The sequence below is a fragment of the Globicephala melas genome, chromosome 3 (assembly GCF_963455315.2).
Source record: "Globicephala melas chromosome 3, mGloMel1.2, whole genome shotgun sequence".
NCBI lineage: Eukaryota > Metazoa > Chordata > Mammalia > Artiodactyla > Delphinidae > Globicephala > Globicephala melas.
In genome coordinates this window covers 89340850-89360453 of record NC_083316.1, presented here as the reverse complement: position 1 = coordinate 89360453, position 19604 = coordinate 89340850, and the positions used below count along the sequence as shown (strand labels likewise).

At 35.1% G+C, this 19604-nt stretch overlaps 1 protein-coding gene across 1 annotated transcript in view; it reads right to left on the bottom strand.

Moving 5' to 3' along the window:
• Positions 1–19604, bottom strand: part of MAN2A1 (mannosidase alpha class 2A member 1) — a 161888-nt gene that overhangs the window by 87586 nt on the left and 54698 nt on the right. Inside the window, exons 5-6 of the mRNA XM_030869905.2 lie at positions 10339–10466; positions 2710–2883 (exon numbers count right to left, since the gene is read on the bottom strand). Coding sequence (XP_030725765.2) covers positions 2710–2883; positions 10339–10466 — 302 coding nt within the window. The remainder of the gene's footprint in view (positions 1–2709; positions 2884–10338; positions 10467–19604) is intronic.

The window sequence follows — 19604 nt, the reverse complement described above, 5'->3', positions numbered from 1 at the left end:
CCAACAGACCTGCATTTATAAATTTTGTTTTCCCCAAACTGTTCAAATTTCCAGTACTTTATACATACATAATGCAAGCTCTACCCTAAATCAACAACCCCTTCAACTACTAGAACACACACCCAAGCAGCGTTTAATGACCACCAGCCAGAAGGAGGATACTCACATCTGTCTCTATCTACCTCTTCTATCTAAACTTAGCTGAGAGAGAAAAGCCCCGCCATAAAGCAGCATCTGCTGACCTGGAAGGATATAAACTGAGCAGAAGCAAAATTTATAACCAGCTCATCCAAAATTATGGCCGTGTCTATCCCTGGCTGCCAGCTCCGGCCACATCTGCTCCCACCTCAGGTAACAGGACACCCTGAGAGAGACCATTAGCAGCAGAGACTAGGTGAGAAGAGAGGAAGGGAGTAAAAAGGGGACTTGGAAGAATAAGGGAAGAAGAAGGAGGGGGTTGTGAAGATACTGGGGAAATACTGGTTTTGTAGTGATGAGAAAGAAGTGTACTCAGGAGAGTTTTGTGGAGTCACCCTGATGTTCACCAATAAAGAGCCAGTGACGCTTTTCTCCATGGAGGCAGAGGAAAAGTAAAAGTAATTTTCAAAAGCAAAAAGAAGAATCAAAACAAAGCAAACAAAAAAGATACAGAAAACGAGCACTGGTTCCTGACACAGAATTGTTTTTAATAGAAACCTCAATGCCAGTATGTGTTGATATCACTGCTTTCCAGAGGTCAAAAGCCTCCCACCAAGTAAGGCTGAAGGACTTCGATAAGAGTTAAAAGTGGTATCTTTTTATGATTCTGACCTGCAAATACCTCTTCCCCTTTATGTATGGATCTCCAATTCTCAGCAATGCATTGCTTTTATAAGAAACACAGACAACAAGAAAAAACAAACAAGCAACGTGTACATTTAAAAAAACTGAAAACAACTGCTTCATTAAGAACCAGAACACACAAAGAAGCTCTACTTGATTCCAAAACATCATTTTTAAAGCAACATGTCCAAATCTATCAAGTAAGTCTTAAAATATTCCAGTTTTCTCTCACACTTCATTTAGTTAAAATAATTACCAGGTCTTTTCCAAACTTTAAAGCTATTATAATCTGTACATTTGTGTGCTGTAAGTTGTTTCACTGAATCACATTCATGATTGTCACATCATGGATGCTGGTCGCTAATGCTTGCTATCTGCACAGAGGCTGTCATAGTCCCAGGACTTATGGCAACTTCCTTTCCTTTCTGCTATGAATCAAGGACATACTCCACATCCTACTACCTCTCTTCATGCCATACTATTTAGCAGCTCATTTACACATTTCAGTTTATCTGCTGTATTTGGTGGTGTTTGTCTTTTATCAAATTAGACTATAATTTTCTTGTAAGCAAGATTTCTTCTTAACATGGTATTAAGAACATAAAAGTACTCAGTAATTTCCTGGTGATAGATATTTTATGGGCAATTTGAATGTAAGCAATATTTTAAGTAGAGCTTCCTCAAATTAATAATCCTTTTTATAAAACAATTAGTATGCTCCTTTGCATTTGATCAAAGTATACAGGATGCAATCCCCTACAAGCTCTTGTTTTCCCTACAGATTAGGTTTAATTTTCCAGGATAAAAAATTATATAGCTATTATGTTTCCTTATTGAAAAAAACAACAGTACACATAAAGATACCATCTAAATTTACAAATGACTTTTCCGAAACACTTCAGGAGGGTCTTAGATTACACAGAGAAGCAAGTATGATGTAATGTAGTGATTTCTGAACATTGTCTTAGCAATGAAATCCTTTTTTTGGATGAAATTTTACCAAGAACTTAATACTGATGGTGGTATATACTAGGGGTTAGGGACCTGGGCTTTGGAACAGCACAGAACTGGATTCAAATCTCAGCTCTGTACCCACTACCTGTATGACTTGGCAAATGGCTTCACATATCTAAGCCTCCATTTCTTCACCATTTAAAAGGGATAATTATAGAAACTAATTTAAAGAATTATAAAGATTCAATGAAAGAGTGAATATAAAGCATCTAACACCATGCATGGCCCATAATAAGGACTCAATAAATAAAATTAAGTAAGAAAATAAGGTGTTCTGAATTACATGGGGGTTGGGAAAGGCAAAGGCCTCTCAGGAGGCCTAAATCTTGTCACCTCTGCCCCAGCAAAGAGCTGGAGAAGTACATCTTTAGAACACCTGTGTGCCCACAGAACAGTGTGAAAACAAGCGACACAGGTAATAGGAGGGCTGTTCTAGTAGGACAGGATTAAGGTTTTAAAAGGCAACTCTTACTAGATGCAGAGACAGGAGAGACAGAAGGAAGAAACACTGGCTGAATGAGAGATATATGACTGGACATTAGTTCTAATGCACATACAACTTTGTGATAAAACAGGTACTTTTTAAAAGAGAAGCAAGTGAAAGCATTACTTGCAAAAGACTAATTACTTGTATTTATTTACTTCCATTAGGCTTAAAAAAGAATCTACAATGTTCTATAGATAAATATCTTCACCAATGCTTAAAAGACTCCTGACACAAATACATTGAAAAAACAATTATGTGTATCTTTAGGCAACCATATTTTCAAGACTGACACTCTGAATAAAACCCATAACAGCATGAGTTCATAACCCCTGTGAAATAACATCTAGGTCAAGTGAGATCTTCAACTTTCATCAAACCCTACATACCCCAATTCTGTCTCCAAAAAAACTCCAGCGTTTTATGCAATGCAAAATGTTTTTTAACTGCATAATGAACTCTCTGGATAAGCATGTGAGAAAATCCAGCACGTTTTAGAAGATAAGCCATTGTTGGTGAATGTCCAAAAGGATCGATAGACCAGCCAGACCGAGGTTTCACCCCTGTTGATAAAGAAAATGTGTTATTGTTTTAAATTGATAAACGAAACAGAAGAAGTCACAACACATTTAGACCCATCAGAGTTCTTTTGGTCTCCTGGATTCTAAAATAAAGGGGCTGCCCAGCATTACCCTTAGCGAGCATTCCCAGCAGGACTCCCTGAGAGGAGGATTCTGCCACTGCTGTGTTCTCCCGGGCAGGGTGAATAACACTGGAAGTTAATCAGCTGGAGGTGAAATAAGCACTCTGCCACCTGATAGATATTAGAACGCTACTGCACTCAGTGGAGGCAGAGAAAGAATCAGAACCAAGTCACTGCCCTCTAGGATCTAACAGTCCTGTCTTCTGTGGAGACGCATAACCCAGCAACTCCCTGTTACATAATATAGAAAAGTAACCTAAGTCATTTCAACTTGCACTCCCCAACCCCAACATTAAGGGATTTTAAACTATCTTGTATAGCTTACAATAGTCCCAAATCATCATAATATACAGTAGCAGAAATGGCCAAAGTAACTGTACCATATTTCATTAAATCTTAAGACATTTTGATGCTGGTGCTTTCTACCAAGAATGGGTCAATAGAATTTTTCACACTTGACTCACACCAATTCTAAGAGTGAAGCCCTAAAGATATATCTCAATTTCACAGAGGATAAAATATAAAAAACATAATAAATGCACAGATTAGAATTAATGAAATAAGATTATTCATTGGACATTATACAAATCTGATCTTTTATTTATTCAGGATTCTCAAAGAAAGCTTCTACAAACAGCCTATAAATCGACATAAGTAATAGAATTGTGCACATTTTTTTCACTCAAACACTTGTTTAGCACCTTTCATATGCCGAAGCCTAAAAGAGGCCCTAGGATTACAAAAATGAGTCAATCTTGATCCTGATTCTAGTTGCAGAGATTATGATGCAAATACGTGTAACACAGGATAACAGAAAAGAGAACAGAGAGAACTCTGTAGAACAATATTGAAGATTAACACAGGGGTGAGAAGCCACCAAGGAGACTGAGAAGGAAAAGTCAGAACTGTCAGAGGACCAAGAGTATGTGTCAAAACTCAAAGTGACCATATAATTTGTCCATTTCACGTATGTAATTTACCTCCAAAAAATTATAAAGAAATCTTGAACTCTATTTAGTAATTTTGGGTTTTTGTGGTAGTATAGGTTTAGCAATTCTGAAACTTTCATGTGTTTCAAGACTGAGTAAATTAGAATAAAGGAGCCAGGTTTTACACTGTTAAGGAAAGGAACTATAGAGTATGTAAATATGAAAGAGCAGAACCCTATGATACTGAGTTGAAATAGGAGATAGTAGTACTAACATGAATAAATATACATATATACACACAAATATATATTTAAACAAACTCTCTCTATATATACATATACACACACATGCACACACACATGCACATACACACACACACACACACATTTCTTAGCTCAGTGCAATAACACCTCAGTACCAAAAACATTGTCTTCAATCCCAGACTTTGACCTCTAAATGCCATGCTCTATTAAAAATAAACTTAAAGAAATTACTTATTCCAGGGCTGAGGCTAGGAAAGTACAAGATAACCCTGGAACATATTCTTGGGGCATAAATTAAAGAAATGGTCAAAGGGTCATGGGAACATATAAAAATAAATCAGGAGATAGTTGAAGGGGCTTCCACTGGCCAAATGCAGGACAACTGGGGAATCAAAATAAATACTAATAGTACTGGACTATAGCCCATTGAATACAATAAGAACCCATGAGCTCACAAATAAATTGAAAATAAAAAGGAAAGCTCTTCCTTTTAGTATTAATAGAATACTAACTGATAATTATAGAAGCAATGATGGAATTAGAAAATCACCAATGGATCCTAAAACTAAAACATTAGAGTTTGATGAGGAACAGGATATTTACCTATTCTCAATGTATGTCCTACAAATTAGTTATTAATTCGAAAGGCAGAAAATGTAACAGTACAGTAAAGAAAATTAAAAGACACAACTTAAACAAGTGATCAAGAACAGCATCACCAATATGGGGACAAAGAGATGACAAGTGCCTTCTGACAGCATGCATTGAGGAAAACAGAAAATAACTACAGTGATATTCTAGCAAAATAAATTAGGTTAGATTACATAGATAGATCAGATAGATAAATAACCTAAAGCTAATCAAAAGGAAACAGACAAACTCAAATTGAGAGACTTTCTACAACAGAGGTCTGCACTCCTCAAAAATATCAACGTCAAGAAATCCAGAGAAAGGCTGAGGTCTGTTTCAGGTTAAGGAGACTAAAAGGACATGACAACTACAAGCAATACGTGATCCTAGGTTGGATTCTGGATTGGGAGGGGAAAAAGCAGTCTTTATTAAAAAACATTATTGAGACAATTGACAAAATTTGAATATAACCTGTGAACTAGACTGTAGTATTGCTAACGCTCCTGATTTGATAACTATCTTCTGCTTATCTAAGAAAACATCCTTATTTCTTATGAAATAACACAATGAAGTATTGAGAGACAAAGAGACAAGATGCCTCCAGCTTACTCTCAAATGGTTCAGAAAAACACGTATGGGAATCTAACTAGAGTCCCTTGGTATCCAGGGAAGATTGGTTTCAGGACCCCTGAAGATACCAGAATCTTTGGATGTCAAGTCATATAAAATGGTGTAGTAGTTGCATATAACCTACACACATCCTCTTGTATACAGGCATACCTCCAAGATACTGTGGGTTTGGTTCCAGACCACTGCAATAAAGTGGATAACACAATATTTTGGTTTCCCTGTACATATAAAAGTTATGTTTACGGTAGTCTATTAAGTGTACAATAGCATTATGTCTAAAAAAAATGTACACACCTTAGTTAAAAAATACTTTATATGTGGAGAAAAAAGAACCCTTGTGCACTGCTGGTGGGAATGTAAATTGGTACAGCCACTATGGAAAACAGTATGGAGAATTCTCAAAAAATTAGAAAGAGAACTACCATATGACCCAGCAATTCCACTCCTGGGTATTGATCTGAAGAAAACAAAAACACGAATTTGAAAAGATACATGTACCCCCATGTTCACTGCAGCATTATTTACAATAGCCAAGATATGGAAGCAACCTAAGTATCCACAGATGGATCAATGAATAAAGAAAATGTGGTGGTGTGTGTGTGTGTGTATATATGTGTGTGTGTGTATATATATATATATATACACACATATATATATAAAATGGAATCCTATTCAGGCATATGAAAGAATGAAATCTTGCCATTTGTGACAACACTGACGGAACTTGAGGACATATTTCTGATGAAATAAGTCAGACAGAGAAAGACAAATACTGTAATGATTTCACTTATATGTGGAAGCTAAAAAACAAAACGAATAAACATAATAAAACATAAACAGAGTCATAGATACAGAGAACAAACAGGTGGTTATCAGAAGGGAGGGGGCTGGGAGGAGGAAAGAAATAGGTGAGGGAAATTAAGAGGTACAAACTTCCAGTTGCAAAATAAATGAGTCATGGGTATGCAATGTACAGTGTGGGGAATATAGTCAATAACTATGTAATATCTTTGCATGGTGCCATATCTAGACTTATCGTGATGATCAATTTGAAATGCATAGAAATATCGAATCACTATGCTGTATAACAGGAACTAACATAATGTTGTAGGTCAAATATACTCCAAAAACAAACAAACAAACTTATAGAAAAAAGAGATCAGATCTATGGTTACTAGAGGTGAGGGTGGGAGAAGGAATTGAATGAAGACAGGCAAAAGGTAAACTTCCAGTTATAAAGATAAATAAGTACTAGGAATGTAATGTACAACACGATAAATATAATTAACACTGCTGCATGTTATATATGAAAGCTGTTAAGAGAGTCAAATCCTAAGAGTTCTCAGACAAGAGAAAATTGTTTTTTCTGTTTCTTTAATTTTGTATTTATATGAGGTGACAGATGTTCACTAAACTTGCTGAGATAATCTTTTCACGATGTATGTAAGTCAAATCACTACGCTGTATATCTTAAACCTACACAGTGCTGTATATCAATTATATCTCAATAAAACTGGAAGAAAACCAAAACAAAATAAAACTTTATTGCTAAAAATCAGCTAAGCATCGCTAGCCTTCAGCAAGTCATAATCCTTTTGCAATAGAAACAAAGATCACTGATCTCAGATCACCATAACAAATACATTAACAATGAAAAAGTCTGAAATATTGCTAGAATTACCAAAATGTGACACAGAGACACAAAGTGAACAAATGCTGTTGGAAAAATGACACCAACAGACTTGCTCAACACAGGGCTGTGACAAATCTTCAATCTGTAAAAAACGTAGTATCTGTGAAGCACAGTAAAATGAGGTATGCCTATAATTTAAATCACCTCCAGATTACTTATAATACCTAATACAATGTAAATGCTATGTAAATAGTGATAAATACAATGTAAATACTATGTAAGTAGCTGCCAGGCATGGCAAATTCAAGTTTTGCTATTTGGAACTTTCCAGATTATTTTTTTCAATTATTTTCTGTCCACTGTTGGTTGAATCATCAGATGTGGAACTGGTGAATACAGAGGGCCAAGCCTACAGGATATATAGGAGCCCCTCTCAAATACTATCATGCGACTCTATAAATTTGAAATGAAATGAAATTAAGCTATAAAATAAAAAAAAAGGAGTATGTGTTGTCCCAAATAACTAGGACAGAATAAGCTTACAAACAAGAATAAAAATCAACATGAAAAGTTAGTGATGCCTGAGATTTCATCATCACTGATGATCTTTTCTGCATCAAAATCACCTGATACACAGGAATAGCAACCTAGCTGCAACAGATTAAAGAATCCCTGAGAAGTAATGATGTAGAAGAGAAAGAACGTAAACTACATTTTTAAAAACTGATACAAAATGAGGTAGAAGCTAGGGAGAGACATAGAAAGGACCCCAGTATCCTTCTAGGATTTTCCTTGGTATAAGCGAATCTTTTTTTTTAAAGGGGGCAAGTGAAAAACTTAGGGGGGAAATGCAGTATATGAACAATCCAAAATTTTATAAAGACAGTACATATGCCAATAAAACCAGGAAAGATTTTGTGTTTTCATGTAAGAACAAGACTGTCAAAATATAAAAAAGTAAAAACAAGAAAAATTACAGGAAACAATCATTAAAAAGAGTAAAATACATCATTCAGTTTTTGGCAAATCTAATAGACTTAAAAATTAGAACATGAGCAACATGAATAATATAATTAATAAAACTGGATTATTCCAAATATATCTAATATTAAAGCTTAAGAGGAGTCAGAGAACAGTTACAAAATGGATATTTTAGGCAAAAGATAACCTTAAAAACTCAAACTTAGTTTCTAATGGTCAAATTTATATAATAAAGTTAGTAAAAGCAGAAACTAACCACCAAAGACTAAACAATTTAAAAAGTATCCCAAACCAAATGTAAAAACAGTGTCCAAAACAACATGTTGTTCTAAACTGTTTAAACAAAACTGAGAACACTACTCTAATTTACAAGGTGCAGAGTTACATTTGTCAAAACTCAAACTCTACAGTTAAGATTTATGTGTGGCACTGCATGTAAATTACACATCCATAAAAGCTAAACATAAAAAAAAAATCCACAAAAACTGAGGTTTATAAAGTGAATATTTGGGCTTAGAATATAATTAAGTATTTAAGAAAAGTGGCACTGAGTAGGGGGTCCCCAAGTCCACTCCCAGATTTCACGACTTAAGAAAACTTACAGCACTAGACATATAGTCACAGTTATGATTTATTATAGTGAAAAGATACAAAGCAAAATCAACAAAGAGAAAAGGCACAGGGCAGAGTCCACAGGAAACCAGGCACAAGCTTCTAAGAGTTCTCTCCCTGTGGATCACCCAGGATGAGTTAATTACTCCACCAGTGAATGGTGACAATACCTGAAATGCTGTCAACCCAGAAAGCTCACTAGAGACTCAGTGTCCAAGGTTTTTACTGGGGTCTGGTCATGCAGGCACCCTCTGTCTAGTACATAATATGATTCTAGACTCCCAGAAGGGAAACAAATGTTTAGCATACACTGCCTGTTTGTATAGTTTAAACACAGTGAGTCACTCATCATTTAAGAAATCCAAGTCCTCAGACACCAGCCAACAGCGAACTTTGCAAGCAAGATCTTTCTAAGGATAGCAGTTTCAGATCTGCTATGTTAACTCTTTTCAGCACAGGTATGATATTTGCAACTTACTCTATAACAATCACAACAATAACAATATGGAAAGAGGAAAAAATAAGGCAAATGTGTCAAAATAATGACTGGTGAATCTGGTTGGGGGCCTTATGGGAGTTCTTTGTAGTATTCCTACAACTTTTAAGTTTGAAATTATTCCAAAATAAAAAGTAAACAAAATATTAATGGGGGTGGGGGAATTTTATCCCTAACAGAAGAATACTTTAAAATAATAAAATATTTAGAAATAACTTCAATAAAAACATGTATATTTACCATAAACTACAAAATTGTACTGAGAGATATGAAATATTTGAAAACAATTACATACCATGTTGCAGAATGCAAATATTCGATACCACAAAGATTTCCAGTAGTCCTATGTTCTTATGAGTTGTATGAACATCTGATTTTATCAGTTCAGAATACCCTTCCCCACTTCTTGCTGTAACAGGATACTTCTTCCCCATGGAGGATGCATTCACATGGTTCAGGCAAGGCTGACCCTGCCCCAAACCACTTTCCCCACATGATCATTTCCATCAAATTAACCAGGCCTCAGGGATTTCAGCTCCTTTAACTCTGGCCTCAGTAAACTGGCTCAGAGATAAGCGCCTAACCCAAAGTGGGTCAATTAGGTAAGGTATTAAGGAAAACTCCTAATTGTTAGACCAAGAAGATCAGAGTCCTGGTTGTCTACGGCAGAGTCAAGAGCCAGTATCCCGATGACATAATCTAAGTCCTCTGGATCCAACCTTACCTGAAGCTACCCTATCTCTGGAATTCTCAATGACAAAACTAACATTTTTCTCTCCTTTTTTCTTTCTTTGCTTAAGCTAGTAAACTAGGTTTTTGCCTTTTATGATCAAGTGTCTTAACTAATATATAATTAAAATCCCAGGGGGATAGTTTTAGAAAAAAATACTAAAATTAATAAATAGGTAAAATTGATAAATAGGTGAAACAAGGTAGATGACCCTAAGAGTGACCATATTATATCTATGTAACTGAGTTTATGATCCAAGAAACATCATAAATCAATAAAAAAATAAATTATTCAGTAATAATCAGTGCTAGAAAAATTAGTTATTAAAAAAAATAAAAAGCCCCATCTCACATTCCCCAAAATTAATTTTCCAAAGCAGTCCAAATGAAAGAGAAAGATACGAATACATACCTAGATTTTTTTCCAGCCACTGATGTCCTTCAATTAGTTGGTCAATTAAGGCAAAATAATGTGGAGCAGCTTCATCAGGCATAACCCAGCCACCTGTCACAATTTCAAACTGACCGTTTTCTAGTAAACTAGGGAGAAAATAACATAAGAGTTTACATTCACATATATAAGAAAAGTTCAAATAAAAATGTAAGACATCATAAACATTAGAGACAGCCTTTACATGTAACCAGTATTCACACTAGTTGTTAATTTTTTTTTTTAAACCAGTGGATGAATTTCAACTTTGGGACCCTGGTGATAAAGCGTCCTTAGTAAAGTATCTGCTCCTCCTGCCCTAGGCAAAGCCATGCAGGTCACTCTGCCAGTTCTATTTCATAAGGGTATAATCTCCCATACAACTTCAAAGATTCCTGATGTCAGCAGCCACGTCTGATTTACTTCTGGATCTGGCCGAGCACCTAGCAAATACCTGAGTATATGCTTGATGAATGTTAATTGGAGGACTGTCATTTTAAGCACAATATTTGTTTCATTACACCTATGCTGAAAAATCAGGACTTATTTTAGTACTTCTGACACTGATAAGTTAATCATGCAAACTACAGAAGTAATAAAAATAAAAGTAAAGCTAGTAAATATCACATGCTTCTGGGAATACAGAAAACATTATAAAGCACCCTGCTCCAGTCGATTATAATGTAGGCTATATAGTTTATCTTTCATTATTGAGCCAAAAGCTCTAACATTATCATCATCTGTTCATTGAGTGCTCTTTACCATAATACTTCACAAAGTAACTAGACCACAGCCCTGGAGAACTAAATTGTTACAAGAAGATACCTTCCTCAGAGACAGAAAAAAATCATCAACTATCAAAAATTTGAAGAACTACCTGAGGAAGTGTAAATGGCCAGAACTTAAGCAAGCCTTTTAAGTGCCACAGACTTCTGAGTTTGCGACAAGGTGGTTTTGAAAACGATGTAAAATTTCAGAAGCAAAAGCAGCTTTAATAAGGATAAACATCACGGAATGCCTATAGCTAACAGCCAAGCACCAAGCCAAATTTAGTTGAAACAGACCAGAGGCATAAAGAATAAACATTTTCCTACAAAGCATGTAACAGAAGCCACAGCATTAACAGAACATCCAATTTTTTCAAATATATGCATGATCATAGAACCAATGACAGAGTGGATAATGGACACAATTTCTAAAAATGAATGAATACATGAGTGATTTCCTTGTATAAAATAAAAAGAGATTACTTCTATATTACCATGGGGATCACCAAATAATACAATTTCATATGGAGAATATGGTGGCTCATTATATAGTGTCTAAAGAAACTCCAATGTTCCAGTCAAACCTCAGATTCTCACAGGCCCACATCAAGAACTTGTAAGAAAGAAGCTGGAAATTTCTGAAAATTGTATTTCTTTAAGAACACAACTAAATCCAAGGCTATTTTGTCCCACTCTTACTGCCTATGGGACTTTGCTTACAGTTAGTTCTTCTTGTCTTTCTGGTGATTGCCTGATTTAGCCACACCCTGGAAGCCATGGACCAGTCACACTCCTTATGCCTATGAGCAGTATTTGGAAGCCTGAGATGTCAGGACAGATTTGGGACTTAATCTCTAGTCATCAAATATAGAAACTTGACCTCCTTATCTCAGTATTCCAATAAACAGATCTTCTGGAAAATATCAGAAATAAATTGGTCAAAACAAATGCTTTGCTGCTCTTGAATAGAGAATAGAAACTATAAATTAAGTAATCTTAATATTAAATGGAAAAAAATCACTCCACTGATGGAATTTCTCACCTATATCAGTTTTATTTTGCTACATATTCCCTGTCCCATAGGCATAAATGGGCTCCAAGAAACAGCCAACCAAGCAAAGAATGACACATATTATATTTCCTCAGCTCTATCTGTGAATAATTTATCCCTTCCCCCTCTGCATGATGCCTGAGATGCTACTGTGATTGTGTACAGAGTTCTTATCTGTACACAATGATTACTTTAAAGACTATCCTATCTATTACTATGGGGGAGACATGAAACCCTCTCACTCATTAATATGTTTTTCAGGATTTTCTTATCTATTTTCTTCTCTCCTATCTTTCCCAACATGGCTGATCCCAGCTGCCCTCATTTCTCAGCTCAAATAAAAGTCTCTGGGACACCCACAAAGTCTCTGGGCCACAGAGCCTAAATCAACACTCCCACTGTACCTCCACACTCTATCACACAATAGTATTTTTCACAAACCAGAATGGCCTTGTTCATTTACTGCTTCCTCTCCCTCCTCACCCCACCCACCATTATAACATAAGCTCCAAGAGAACAAGGACCAGGACATGTTTTGTTCACTTTTCCAGGCCCAGCACTGAGAAGCTTACTTGGCATTTAATGGGTACTCTCTGTTGTTAGATGAAGAGGGAATGAGTGAATGAGATTCTCAGTTTAAAATGAGTAGTAACATAAAGTTTGTTATTAGATGAAGTTCACAGACATATGCAAAATAAGTTGAACAGGGAAGGTTAGTTAAAAAGGAGTGTGAATAATATAGGTATAAAGTGACATGACCTGGAATATGATTCATGTAGGAGAAATGAACGGGGAGGGAGAGAGAGGAGATGCTTCATGAAGCATCAGTGGGAATTGAGAAATATCTTGACATAGAAGAAAGGATTAAAGTACGAATGACTTAGGGTTTTGATTCCAGGGGTCTAATGGGGTGGTGGTGTTAATACACATAGACAGTGCAGTTCAGTTGAGAAGGGAATCATTTTGCAGTAATAAATATAAATTTGGATAAGGCTATTTGATGTGACAGTGAGGCAGCCAAAAGGACCTAACTGAAAAAGAAAACTAAGTTTAGGGGAAAAGGCCAATATAAAATTAAGTCTTGGAGGAATGAAACAAAGATGAAATAGAGAATGATGGGAAGTCTGGAGAAAACAGTCAAAAGGAGAGTTAAGGACCAAGCAGAAGGACAATATAAGAGGAAATTGAGGTGAAAAGAAATGTTAAAGATAAAAAGGTCAAATCTGTGACTATGACCTGAGACATTCTAGAAAAGAGTAATGAGGCACAACCTGCACTTCTCCTTGGTAAAAGTTGTTTTCATAGTTTAAAAAGCTACCATATAACTGTGACTTACTCAGAAATGGACACATCAGTACGTCAGAATATAAAGTTGAGAAATAAATTTAAAAAATTTTTATATTATTAAAATAGCCATTAAATTAGTGGGGAAGAATGGATTGCGGTTTGTTTATTTTTTTTAATCTTCAGTCTGAGTGATTTAAAACAAACTCATAAGAAAGCCAAAATATTATGTCGTGGAAACCAAAGGACTGATATTTGAAATGGCTCACACAGGTTTTTAATAAAAACTACATGAGGAGGTCACAAGAGGCATAAGTGATGTTATAATATCAGGCCAGAAAGAACTTAGGTTTTAGTTTTTCTTAAGAAAGTTTCTCTAATCAGGTAGAACAAAAGGGAAGAAAATAGACAACATGATTTAAGATATGAAGCAATGTGACAATGAGTGGACACCTGGCCAAATAATCAGGTTAGTGAGTACTCCTATTTCACTCAACCGCCTGTTCTCCCTAGTCTATACATATGAATGGTGAAAACCAGATTATAAACCAGACATTCTTACAGGCAGGAAGGTCAGGATTGATATAAAATATTCACTGTGTTAGGCAAAAACACATGCCACTTGACCAGTTAAACAAACAAAAAATACACGTGCACACATAAAAACTGCAGAAGTGCACACATTTGCCACGTTTACCCCTGATTTCTAGAACATATGTGATAAGCACTTAAGAAGCACCTGAAGAATGACAGGAAAACAAAATGGTCCAAATATACATGAGGAAAACACTGACCTAATGACTGAAAAGCACAGCCACCATCATCATCAGGTAGTGATAGGTACAAAAAGTAGGCCTGACAGTCTTACAGAAACAACACTCCAGGAAATACTGAGAAAAATATTTATAAGCAATAGCAGAAAAGCTATGTTAGCCTACAAAAGGTACCATATTTAAAATCGCCATTGTTAGCAACACAAAATAAAATTAAGACAGACTGCAAGCTGTATATTCCACACCTTCGTAATTTTTTAAAAATCAGGTAATGGGAAACACCTATAGAAAAAGTTACTTAGAATAAGTACAGGTGCTTCCAAGTATTTCCACTCACTTAGTGCTCAACAAGCATGAATTGAGCTAGTTCTCTGCAATTGTCAGGGGAGTACAACAAGGACCTACTGTATGGCACAGGGAACTATAGTCAGTATCTTTTAATAACCTATAATGGAAAAGACTCTGAAAAAGAGTATATATATATACACACACACACACATATATATGCATAACTGAATCACTTTGCTGTGTATACCTGGAACTAACACAACATTGTAAATCAACTATACTTCAATAGAAGGTTGTTCGGAAAAAAAAGAAAATGGGCATACTACTTATACTACTTTTAGGAGAGCAATGCCTATTGTTTTAATGATAAAAGTGAAAGGATGCAGAAAATTGTAAATAAAAGTTACCCAGATCTAATTCCCCAATAACAACCACTGTTCTAACTCTGAAAAAAAAAAAAAGTGAAGTACAAAATCAAAGAAGATGTGCCCACCTCATAGGGTCTATTGCTTAATTTCTACCAAGAGACGCTCTGGTTTCTGGCAAATTTTTTGCATAAATGCTCTTCCTAATATTTTCTAATAAACAAGAGATCCAGAAACAAATGAAAAGACTGGGAAAGAGAGGGAGAGAAAGAAGTATATACGTGCAGCAAATCCAGAAAATAGGAAAACAGGCACTAACTTTCACAATTCACAACACCCTTACTTTTTTAATTGGTTGATTTGTAAGCCATTATGTACTTCTCTGTTTCTACAATTTCTCTGCTTGAGAATCTGATATAAAAGACTTAAGAAAATACTGATCAAAATTAAGCTGAGTATATCTGTCACAGCTCACTTTGCCCAAGATCCAGAATTTACATTTATGAATTTACTTGCCAAGCACAAGAAGTTGCGAATCATTTTCTGAGAGTCACTTTTTCCCCTATGTAGACACAGCACACATTTGAAATTTAGTCACACACAGAAGGACAGTCTCAAAGAGCTTTTTTCCCTAATGGGAAAATTGTTACAGATAACTTAGTAGCAAACAATGCATTATTTAGCAAGCTTCAAAGAATCACAAATTAATTTTACATGAGAAAACGAGTTGAATTTGTGTGGGGAAATATGAAATAATACAAGATGATGTATGGTGATTCATTCTTAAATAAAAAATTAGTTAAATGGAAAATTAAAAAAGATGGAGGCTCTCAATGAATCAATTAATAGGCTAAAAGCATTTGCTCATCAGATTATCTGACTCGTATGACTTTCGTGGGGAATATCTAATAAGAGTAAAAATAAGATTTGTTTTAAAAACCACTCACATAATAATTGGGGAAACTGATCATATACCTCTGAGTATTATAGACACCCATTTAGAGAATATACGAGGGACAGATGACCAATGAGTCATCTCCTCATTTCTTCCTCACTTCATTCCAGCCATACCCTTTCTTTGAGTTTGCAGTCCATGCTCTCTGTCTGGAATGTTTTTCCTCCCAGTATTTACCTCACTGGCTCGTAGCGGATCTATCAGGAGCCTTCTCTGGCCACCACACTCCACCCAAACCCCACCTAAGTTGTTATCTTTCATAAAATCCAAAATTTTTCTTTCATAGCATTTATCACAAAATTTAATAACACATCTGCATGTTTACTGTCTTTGTCCCTCAATAGACTGTAAGCTCATGAAGGCAGGAATCATATCTGTTTTGCTCGCCATTTAAATCTGGACGTGCCTACTAGAAAAGGGTACCAACAACCCAAAAGAAAAGCAAACAAAAGATATGAAGCAGATATTTCAGAAATAACTAGCTCCTGCAAATGAAAAGAAGTTTAATATCACTCATGAGGAAATGCAAATTAAAACTTCAGTGAGATCAAAAAGTTGTGTAACATGTGATGTCAAGGATATTTACAAATAGGTATTGTTACTTAAGGCTGGCAATAACTATCAAATTTTAAAACGCATATATACTTTTATCTATGCTCCTTAAAATGAAGTCAGAAAATACATAAAAATAAATAAAAGCACTGTACAGTCAGCCCTACATATCCACAGGTTCTGCATCCACAAATTCAATCAACTTCTGAAGGAAAATTTTAAAAAGAAAAATATTTCCAGAAAGTTTCAAAAAGCAAAACTTGAATTTACCACACACTAGCAACTATGTACATAGCATTGACATTGTATTTACAACTAGTTACATAACATTTACATTGTATTAAATATTATAAGTAATCTCAAGATGATTTCAAGTACACAGGAGAATGTGCGTAGGTTAAATGCGAATACTACTCAATTTTATATAAGGATTTGGGTATCTGGGGCAGGTTCTGCAAGGAACCCCCTGAGGATTATCAACGGATAACTATATACACTAAAGATAAAGATACACTTTATGCATTCACAAAAGACCAGAAACAAAACTACGGGGCCATTAATCAGGAGAAGTTACATAAATTAAGGCCCACTTGCAAGAGGGAAGAGATATGGGAACATATGTATATGTATAACTGATTCACTTTGTTATAAAGCAGAAACTAACACACCATTGTAAAGCAATTATACCCCAATAAAGATGTTAAAAAAAAAAAAATTAAGGCCCACTCATAACAAACACTTTTATAGAGTTTTTAAAAAGAAAGGTTCCTGAAAGGTTCTCCAAGATATATTAAGTTTAAAAACCATGGTACAAAACCCATTAGGGGCTATTATCCAAAAAAAAAAAAAGTAAGGAAAGAAAAGAAAAACAGGAAACCGGTGTTGATAAGGAATGTGGAGAAACTGGAAAGCTCAGGTACTACTGGTGGCAATGTGAAATGGTGCAGCTGTTGTGGAAAACAGTATGAGACTTCTGTGAAATATTAAACATAGAACTGCTATATGATCCAGCAATTCCACTTCTGGGTATATACACAAGAGAACTGAAATCAAGGACTCAAACTGATATTTGTACACTCATATTCATAGCAGCATTTTTACAATAGCCAAAAGGTAAAAATAATCCAAACGTCCATTGATGAATGAATGAAAAAACAAAACATGGTATATTCATGCAATAGAATATTATTCAGTCCTAGAAAGGAAGGAAATTGGCACATGCTTCCACATGGATGAACCTTGAAGACATTATGTTAGGTGAAATAAGCCAGACACACAAAAAGACAAATATTGTATGATTCTACTTATATGGGGTACCTAGCATAGTCAAATTTATAGAGACAGAAGGCAGAATGGTAGTTGCCAGGGCAGAGGGGAAGGGGAATTATTAACAGGTACAGCATTTCAGTTTGGGATGATGAAAAAGTTCTGGAGATGGTTATGGTTGCAAGACAATGTGAATATATGTAATGCCGCTGAATGTCACACATAAAATCATTAAAATGGTAAATTTTAAGTTATGTATATTTTACCACAATAAAAAAAAAGATGCACTCAAAAAAAAAAGCACAATGTGCATGTCATGCTATCATTTGTATAATATGTATGTGTCTTTGCACATATGTACATGCACATATTTTTCCTGTGTATCTATAAATTAGATAAGCATCTGGTCAAAGTAGCTGCCTCCTGTGAGAAGAGTTAGATGCCAAGAAGACAGGAGTAGTCACACCTTACCTTTCATTGTATACCCTTTATATATTCAGGCTTATATTAAAATATGAATTAAATAAAATTTTTTTCTGAACTATAAATGTTATACTACCCTGATTTCTTCTAAGCACTAAAAACAAACAAAACTATAGCATAAAATAGTCACAAAATTTTATTTAAGAATATTTCTTATATTAGATGATTGAATTAATAGTTTGTTAAGTTTTAATAATTAGATATACTTTAAATATTTCACTGTATAGTAAATATTACTTCATTTTCTCACTTTTCTAAAACAAACTGTTCATTCAAATAAACCAGAAAATATATGAGGTTGAAAAATAAAATTTAAAAATCCACTCAATATCTTGCTATAAATGCATAAAGGGTTATGGTAGGCATAGTTTTTAATCAATTTATTTCACTTAGTACTATATACCATGAACATCTTTCCATCTTAATAAACAGACATATATCATTATGTTTATGGATGTAGTGTATTTCTAAAGTATTTATAATTGAGATATAACAACACATAATATACATGTGTTCAGTTTGATGTATTTTGACAACTGTTTATACCCCTGTTACTACCCAAAACAACTGATATTTGTACACTGAAGACATAGGCTATTCCCATCAACTCAGAGAGCCTTCTGCCCCTTTCCAATCAACTCCTACCTTACTCCCCCGCCAACAAAAAAGACATTCTTACTTAGTGATTTATATCACAATAGATTAGTTTACTTACTCTCAGACTTCATAAAATGGAGTCATACAATACTCTTTGGTGTCAGGATTCTTTTGCTAATGTATTTGTTAGATTCATTCATACTTCTGTGTATTTCAGTAACTCATTATTTTTCATTGCTGAGTGGTACTCCATTGTTTAAATATGGCACAAAATTTTAATCCAATATCTTATTGATGGACATTTGAACTGTTTCCTGTTCACCAAAACACTGGTGAACATGTTTTTACTTTTCTTGGATAAATTCCTAGGAAGGAGCTCCCAGGTCACATGACGTATATTTAACTTTGGAGAGAATTCCAGTTGCGGCATATTCTTTTCAAGCCTTGGTGTTGTCAGTCTTTTTGATTTTAGCCATTCTAAGGTGTTTGGGATAGTATCTTGTAGTAGTTTTAATCTGCATCTCCCTGACGACCACATATTACTCAGCCCCTGCATGCACACCCTCCCCTGCACTGTTGCAGCCTAATAAACTTCTTTCAGGTGTTTGAACATGCCATGTTCTTGCTAATCCCTGGCCCATAATCACAATTCTCCTCTCATAACCTGGAATTCCTTCCTCACCCTCTGCCACCCTCTTTATACCTGGCTAGTTCTAACAGCCTTTCAAGTTTCAGCTTGAATACCACCTGCTTCAGGAAGCTTTCCAAGACCCACTTCTTGCTTCCATAGAAGAAAATGCTTTATGCTGATACTGTGTTAATTATATTGTCTTCCTTGCTCTGCCCTGAGAGTGGGGATCAGGTAAG